The following is a 9228-nucleotide window of genomic DNA, read 5'->3' as shown; positions in this document are numbered from 1 at the left end:
AGTGATAAGGACAGTGGAAGGCAGAATAAGACTTCAGTTGCCCTGCTACAATTGTCCAGATATGATCCTATTATCCCAAAAGGACCAAAAATAAAAAACAATAAATCAAAGTAGTTTCTTCTTTGTGTAGTTAATGCCCAAAATGACTTACTCAGCTGACCCTTCTCCCCTCCCCAGTTTATAATCCTGCTGAAAAAAAGTAACTGTCCAACACCATTTTAATGTGCCATTTGTCATCTGAGTGGCATTGCCTTTAAAACAAATTGAACTAGGAATGAGAAATAAAGAAAACTGAAAAACAGCTTTAAAAAAACTCAACTTGACCAATTAGACCGGGAAGTTGCCTTACTAAAACAGACAGGGATAATCTAAGACTTTCTTGTAGCCTCATGTATGATATTTGCTGTTCAACTTGGGCCTTTTTCCTATTTTTCCAAGCCATGATGACTCCCTTGCAATGACTCTTGGCTTTTTAAATCTTCCTTTATCTGCTAGTAGGAGGAGAGATAAACAAGTATGTTGTCATCCATCTGGCACAAAGGCTGCCAGGGATGTTACCTGGCCATCCTCTTGGGTCACCCTGACCCTGGAGAACTTAAGAGACTTGCTGGGTAGAGACAGAACAAGACCTGTTTGAATCAATTCAGCAACAATATCTATTAAGGAGTTTCTGTGTGCTGGGCATTAAGAGAGGTGCTAGGGGTACAAAGATGGCTACATTCTAAAGCTGGTGCTCAAAGACCTCACAAGCTAATGTAGAGTGATAGAGGAGGGGTGAGCAGCAAGACCTGTACACGGAGCCAGTAGTAAGATATTTCCCCCTTTCATCTCCTTCTTCCCATTTGAATATCTAGGAAGGACAGTCTTTCCTTCTCCCTAATGATTAGAGAAAGTGGGGAAGATTGTTTTAAAAAAATAAAAGAACAAGAAAGAGGAAAGAGTGTTAGCAACTAAAGATGGGAAGATGATTCCAGATATGTCCACCACTGTTTTGCACGTATCAGTCAAAGTTAGGACTTGCTGAGGTGGGATTAGGGGAGACCAGGAGTTGAAAAGTCTCTGCCAAAGGAGTCCTCACACTATAATTAAGTGTGAGAATTTTTGTACATCTTTAGGTCAAATATTTATTCAAGGGTCTTATTTATTTTCCTTCTTTTAATAAAAAGCTTCCCTGTGGACTTTAAGCTTGTATATAAGGAGTGCCCATCAGTTTTCAGTGAGGCAGCCAGCAGGAAAAGAATATTATTCATATGCTTTCCTGAATTTCCCAGATGAGGGTTATAAGCCAAGATAAGTGGAAAAGAAAAACCAATCCTGCATATGGTACTCAGGTCTCTCATGTCTTAAGCCTTTGACATCAGGGTTAAATAAACAAATAACTGTGATCCAAGGGAGAGTGAGATAAATTTGGAGGAGTAGTCCAGGCAAAGGGCTTCATGATATTTGAGGAGGGAAAGATCTCTTTCCCCTTGGGGTTTTGGGGAAGATTTCAGGAGGAAGATGTCACCTTTGCCAGGCGTTGATGAAAAGGACAAATTTCAATGAAGAGATGTGGTAGTTTTTTTGTTTGTCTGTTTTGTTTTGTTTTTTTCAAAAAAAAGAAAGAGAGGGGAAAGAATCTCAACTGCCAAAGGGAAAAAAATGAACACCCCCTTTTCCAATTAAGCATGAAATGAATGTGTTCTTTGGAAGTAAGTTTATATAATGGTTTTTAGGAAGGAAATAAGCATTCATTAAGCACCTACTGCCTGCCAGGCTCGATGCTAAGCAATTTAGAAAAATCATCTCATATGATTCTCACAACAATACTGGAAAGTAGTCGCTATTATTATTATTAGTTTCTCTATTATTTTTATTTTTAGCTTCTCTATTATTAGGAGCTTCTCTAATCATTAGAGGGAAGGGAAGACTGGAAGAGGGAGAGGAAAGGGGAAATTCCACCATTGGTTACGTATATATATATATCTTGCCCCCATTCCTCCTACCCCTCTTCCACCATTCCCTGTTAGATTGTAAGGTCTTGGAAGGCCAGGTTTATGCAGAAGTCATCTTCTGCCACTCCCTAGCACATCTCTTAATGCCTACCACACAGAAGCTCCTTAATATATATTTTGCAGTTGAAGTATCTGTGGCAAACAGAGACTAAGAGACTTGCCCAAGGTCACACAGCTAGCAAGCGTCTGAAGCCAGATTTGAAGTCAAGTATTCCTGACTCCAAGAGCATCACTCTAATCTATTGTGTTCTCTAGCTTTCTCCAAATCTAAAGGACTATATCGTTGTCCCCCCCCCCCCTTAGTGTGGTTGTTAAACTTTACTATGTCTCGCTTCTGGTATCTTTTCTTACTTTTAGTCCCTAAAAAACTAGAAAACCACCTCTTTTCACTATTCCTTCCCCGTTTCTCAGAAATGTCGTTCATGAACTGTAGCAAAAAGAATTATTCCTTAGTACTTGGAAAATCAGTGGTTAAATACATGGTCCTAATAAGAAAAAAAGGAAAAGCAGAAAATATGAGAAATGTAGAGAAATATAAATACGTGTATTCAGAATAAGCATGAAACGAAGCATGGTGATGAGAAAAAACAAAAATTAGACAATTGATTCCATCCTCTCACCAAGAAATCTCTAGATCAAAGACAACAATCCTGGCCAAGAAGAGGATATAAAGCTATGCTATGACATAGTTAAATCTTTACACAATGAAAACCAGCTTCAAGGGGATGGAAAACTAGAATTTAGAAGAATAAATTTGATCAATTCTCCAGAACTTTAATACATATTTCTTTTCTGCTCTTCCCTTTATTCTTCTTTTCCATTCCCTTATGCTTGGGTAAGCAGCTAAAAAAATGTATACAGCAAATGGTACAGTTAAGCATGAGGGACACTCAAGATCTGGGCACAAAGTTCATCAGCTGTCACTAAGAACATGAATCCTCAGCTGTTGCCCTTTCTTTCTCTTACAAGCGAGTCTTGTCACATAATCCCATCAAAGGAGGGGGGAGTGCAGAAAGTTCATGTTGATGCTCACTATTACAATAAGATACTCAGGGTCAAAGTTTCAGAAACTTCTCTGTCTTTGTGTACAATTTCTGCATATCACTAGTAAAGCATGACATTATATGCACATTTCAGTCACTGAAAAGAAAATTTAGCATTACAATTCCTCAGAATTTATTAGCTTTTCTAGTATTGATGCAGAACACTGTCAATAGACATTCCCAAACTAAAGGTGAGGTCCAGCTACCAAACTTTTTCTTAAGGTTTCAGGCATATTGGTTCTTTGGGAAAACCACCTGCTTTGGAGTTAGGATTAATCCATGCTCTAGTACTTACTGGATGTGTAACCTTGTGCAAATCACATGATCTTTTAGTGCCTCAGTTTCCTCACCTGTAAAAGGGGAAGGAGTGGAGTTAGGGTTATGCAGATAATCTCTAAAGTCCCTTTTTAGTTCTAAATCTTCTACCCCAAAGCCTTCTAACTTTATAGCTGCTTGATCCATAAAAAATGAAATCAGGAAAAGTTGCTAAATGGGAAAGAGGCTGTTTTACCTAAATACATGAATGCACAAATTGTGACTTAATCACCATATGGAACTCCTGGCATGGAAACTTTCTCCACTGGTGCCAAGCCGGCTGTAACTTGCCAATTACTTAGTAAATATGTCCTTCCAGCTACTACCAATGAGATCTTGATCGAATCATTTAACCTCTCCAGACCTCAGTTTCCTCTACTGTAAAAGAAGAGAGTTGAACCGGATGACCTTTGAAGTTCCTTCCAACTCTCAGTATGTGATACTACAGAATTGCCTGAGTTGTGTAGGAGTTAAATGACTTGCATATGGTAACTGCTAGTAAGTAGTTTTCCTGACTCCAAACCCAGCATCCCATCTCTTTGCTAGCTTGCATTAAGAAGTACAAAACATCTACCACACCATGCTGCCTAAATAGGAAATGAAATATACTTTTTCCACATTTTGTCATTTTTTGAATTAGTGTTAATGTCATTTTAAAAATTTTCAGTGGAATTCTCAATCTGAAATGGGTTTATTTGGGGAATATTACAAAAACATGTAGAACATAATACTTACTATTTCTTTATTCATTTTTCTTCTAAATAAATATATGTGGGATCAGAATCTGTATTTCTCTGATCAACTCTAAAATTCCCCTGTTTGAGGAATGACCATAAACTTTAACACTGGCAAGCATTTATGTAGCACATAAATGTAGCACACATTTATGTAGCAGCTTGCAAAGCACTCTGCATATATCTCATTTGAAGCTTTAAGAATATTGGGTAAATGTAGGGTATAAAGAAAAGACATTGAAATAAAAATTGGTTGCATATGACTAATGATCACAAATTCTAGCTAATAATAGACACTTCAGCTCTTGTTTAGCTATGAAAAGAAAATGAAGAGTTCTGCACTTGTGGGGTGGGAAGAGAAGGAGAAGTATGGGACTAGGAGGGGAGGAATGGTGTTTGCACTGCAAAAGTTGCTTCTGAAGAACTCTATTCTCACAGGTAAATGGGTGATTACCAGTTTTCTCAGATAAATACATGTTCATGTTAGCAAGACATTTAGATATGCAAGATACCAGCAGATGAATTTGGGAAGTGGTTGGTTTGGAGAGGGTGAGAAATTCATCTCTAATGACTATAAAAGCTACTGTAATCCAGAGGACCAAGCTACAAAGGCATAAAATAAACTAGAGACTAGTACCACTGAAGTGTGTTCTTGGGTAAGTCATTGATAATCCATCAGTCTCAGTGCCATTCTCACAAAATACAGAGATTTATGATATTGACCTACTCCACAGAGATTACAGTGATAATCACTCAATCAATAATCATTTATTAAGTTACCTAATCTGTGCCAGGCACTATGCTGGGTGCTAGGATAAACAAAGAATGAAAGCATCCCTAATTCTCAAAAAATTTACATTCTGATAGGGAAGAGATGTCATGGAAGCTCTTTTTCAAAAAATATGTTTTTTGAATCTTAATCCAATTTCTTTAAAACCTAATAATACTTTGCAGCTGATATTTTATTTTCTTCCTTTATAAACATGCTTAACTTATTATTGTTTTAAAAGTTGTAATATCACATAAAATGAGAGGAAAAGAAATTCAGATGTAAAATAATAAGTGATTTTTAATTATAAAATTCCTCCAAGAATATTTTCCAGAATACAATATATTCATTGAGTGGTTGTTTTGCCCTTCTTAATGTATCTAGACTATATGACAAGTTCTTGAGATTTGTTAACTTGGATGGGGGAAAAATTACATATGTCAGCTCCACCAACCTTTGATTTCCTTCGTATTTGTAATCTTATATATTTTCTAGGATTATATTTTATTAGGCATTTAAAAGCATTATTCTGAGAAGGAATGCATAGGCTTCACCAGTCTGCAAAAGGGGTCTATGAGACACACATAAAAGGATAAGATATCTGAAGTTGGCTGTTAACAAAGTAAATTTAAAAAAAAAAAATCGAAGTTTTCAGGTTGATTACAGAAATGTGCTAGGGAATGACAATTCAAGTCTTTTTCTTATCTTTAATAAATCTAGCCATCTAAGTAAAACATAGAATTTTTATCTCCACTAGAAAAGACCTAAGGTGTAGGAGCTTCCTGGTGACAAGAAGATGAAGGATCATTAGACTTGTCTCAAGGGTTTAAGCCTTCAAATAGAGAGCAAAGACTGTAAATGTCTCATTTGATTGATGGCTACATGATTGGGGGGGGGGGGGAGGAGGAGGGGACCATAAAAAAGAGGCAAATCTAGTAACCGGTATAATTCTTGCTTAATATTGCTCATGGCAGACAATAAATAAAATTCCAGAAAGTAGTTTTGGACTTTTTTAAGGAGAAGCTTATTGTGGAGTTCATTGTAAAAATGAAGAATTAGACAGCTTGGTCTCTCTGGAAGGGAGATCAGGCTGTTCTCAAGGCTTGATGAGCTTTCCATATACGACTGCTTTTTATTTTTAACACCAACTCTTTGCTGATCAACACTTTCTTGCAAAATATGGAAAGGAGGGGAGGAGCAAGAGCAAAGGGGCAGGATAGAAGTTTGGTGAGCTTGCCAGCCCTGAAAGCCAAAATTCCAAGTTGAAATTAAATCCTTTAGTAAAGATACTTAGGCATGGGGGGAAGGGAAAAAAAGAAATTTACAGCTCTACTAGAACTAAATTTCTGCCTAGAAAAAATATTAGTCAACCTGCTTTTGACTGTCAGCGAGGGATCAGAAGTTGGCTTTGTCATGGTCCCTTCTTTTCATCTGGAGGAGAGGAGGGGGGGAAAAAGCCAAGGAGTTTAAAAAAATGTGATGAAGCTCTGACCCCTTAGATTCCATTTATAGTCTGAGTCGGAATGACATCCCCCTCGACTTACTGAACTGTCCAATCCAACTGCATGTGTCAAGATTCTATTAGGCACTAAGTGAAATATATATATATGCCCTTATACTATTTAACACTCTGGGTCCACCTTCAAGACACTGGGTTGTAAGATCAACCAAGCCACCACTGCTCTTTCAAGAATATTTTGACAGTGGTGTTGAGAGAGAGTCCTTTGCAGGTGTGTTTTTAAAACTTTTTTTAAAACAAAATGGCACCAAAGAAGGACGTTAAGAAAGCCGCTGCCCCTGCCCCTGCTCCTGCTCCTGCCCCGGCTCCAGCTCCAGCTCCCAAAAAAGAAGAAAAAATTGACCTCTCTTCCATTAAGGTAAATAGGTGAATGGTTTGGTCACTGAAAACATCTATCACCAAGAGAAAAAAAGGACACTAGAAATTGGCCAAAGAATATATTTCCATGAAGGGTGATATGACTCAGCAGATTCACACTTGCAAGGGAGGAGTCTGTTTTGGGGTTGTTTTGTTTTTGTTCTATTTTAAGAAGGTTGGGAAATTTCAAGTTAAATTGTTCAAATGATTACAGGAAAGGAAAAGTAAATGTTTTGAAAGGGTAATGGAATTTACATTTATTCAGGTATCTTTTTTTTTCCAACAGTTTCCTTTTGTCCTGGGCTGCTTAACAAAAAAGTTGTTAGGTCTTAAAAGTTGTAAGTCCAGATATTAGTTTTTGAAGGAAACTGAATTTTTTGTATCTGTTACTGTATAAAAAGACAAGTTGCAATCCCTACTCCTTTTGTGGAAGTTTTAAAACAGCATATCCTGGGCATATTTGTTTGGCAGTTATTTTATTTCTTCTGCATAAGGAAAAAGTTTTTTTTTTTACATTTCCAGTCAATTTCCCTCTTAAGCTCTGTCAAGTGAAATTTGATACCATTCTAAAGTGAAATTCTGGGGGAGAAAATAATACACTGATGGGTTTCAGTGACTATGACTGTCATCTTTGTGATTTCTTTATGGTGTGGTATGTTGCTCAAAGTTTGCAAGCTGTTCCTAGTTGGCACTAATTAACAACCATTTCAAGCCTATTGGCTCTGTTTGCTAATGCTAGTTTGTGTCTTCAGGTTCTTGCATACTGAACCTGAATTAAGAAGTATGTCATTGATTTTTGTGCTGACGTTTGACTGTGATAAAAGCTCTTGACTGCTTTTGGAAAAAAAGAGTAAATCATCTTATACCTGTACTTTTCCAGCATGTAATTGATGAAGTGTTCCTCCCTGTCTTTCCAGCATTGTGATTGGTTCCAATACTACTTCAAAAAAATCTCTGAGGAATCTTACCTTATATGGAAATTAAAAGGAGATAGAGTCCATCGATTTGAGGAGGTCCTTTTTATTTATACCACTAGTTGTAGGCACAATTAATTTGAAACACTGCAACCAACTAACACATTGTTGTCTTTTCTTTATAGTCATTGAAATATTTTTGGATAGTTGTAAATAATGATATATCCTTGAAGCAAATATTTCCCTCTTTTCCCTTTGGTAGATAAGGGGAAAAAAAGAAAATAAATACACCTAAACCTTCCTCAGGTATAATTTGAACACATAGCCATGAGTGCTCCAAAGGGCAGACCTTCATTGTCACTTTATGGAACCTTGAGTGATATTTGATAAAGTTGGATGATTTGTGAGAGAATCTTGGCATTGGGAGGGATCTGTACTGTATGGATATCCATTTGTGAGGAGAAATGCATGCTAGACTTTCTAATAAATTATTTGTTACTTTGATGGCTGCCTGTGTACAGTTCATTAAGAGGAAATGGAATTTTCAAGTCCAGTGATCCTAGCTAATATATCTTTACCAAAGTAGGCTAATTTGTATATGACTATGTAAAAAATTGAATGTGATTACAGTCTCTATGCTAATTTCAGTGTGTTCCTGTTCTTTTAACTATCAGTTGTGTAAAAACACTAGGGAGATGAGTATATGACAAAGCTGTCACCATTCAAGTTGATTGTGATTTATAACACAATCGGATTGGTCTGTACCTGGAATTACAAGTGCCCATGAAGGAAACATTTTACCTTCTAGCTTTAAAAAGTAAAAGATCTGACTAATAGAAACAGACATTAATTTTCTTTCCTTCGGAACTACATAATAAAAACAAAATACAACTCACTGCAGTGAGTATAATGTTTCCAAAGAAAAGGGTTGTCATCTTACAAAAAAAAAAATCCAGAAATTAAAGCCCAAAACTTTTTATCTATTCAGAAAGTTAATGAGATTTCCCTTAATTCTTAAAAATGAGCTTATTTTTCCTTCTGCTTCATTAAATCAATCATTTAAATGCTACTACTGTAGACTTCCAGAGGCTTAGCAAAAGTACTAAAATAGTATTGGATTAGAGACAACATCTGAAAACTGTCAGAGCTTTTGAACTCTAGCCTGGCACTTTTGTTACCTTTTTTTTTTTTTTTTTTTTTTGCAAAGCCGGAGGAATATTGACCACCTAGTAGTGTCAGGGGTCAAGCATACCCAAGAAAGAATTTTTCTAGGGGAGACCGTTTACCCTGCTTACTGTTAAGAAATTAAGGAAAGAAAATTGGCCAGATAGAACAATAGCATTTTCGTAACACAATTCAAATACATTGCATGCTTTGGACCATTATGGAATTGTGTGTATTTTTAGGCATTTTAACATAAAACAAAGAAAATTTACTGCATACATGAATTTTTTAAAAATTTAAATTTAAGAAAAAATTAAATTTAAAATAAAATTTCTTTCAAATAAAATTTAAAAATAAAATCAGTCTATAGTTATGATTTACTATTCACTTGCATGACCTTAGAAAAAGATAGTTTATCA

At 36.2% G+C, this 9228-nt stretch overlaps 1 protein-coding gene across 1 annotated transcript in view; it reads left to right on the top strand.

Annotated features, from left to right (window-relative positions):
• The first annotated feature begins 6487 nt into the window (after positions 1-6487).
• The window catches only part of MYL1 (myosin light chain 1), a 30901-nt gene continuing 28160 nt past the window's right edge, over positions 6488-9228 (top strand). The window contains exon 1 of the mRNA XM_072617466.1: positions 6488-6732. Within this exon, the coding sequence (XP_072473567.1) occupies positions 6616-6732 (117 nt within the window). The 5' untranslated portion in view covers positions 6488-6615. The remainder of the gene's footprint in view (positions 6733-9228) is intronic.

Source organism: Notamacropus eugenii, chromosome 6, assembly GCF_028372415.1.
Source record: "Notamacropus eugenii isolate mMacEug1 chromosome 6, mMacEug1.pri_v2, whole genome shotgun sequence".
NCBI lineage: Eukaryota > Metazoa > Chordata > Mammalia > Diprotodontia > Macropodidae > Notamacropus > Notamacropus eugenii.
The sequence above is the reverse complement of the archived record's forward strand: the minus strand, read 5'-3'. Positions and strand labels throughout refer to the sequence as shown.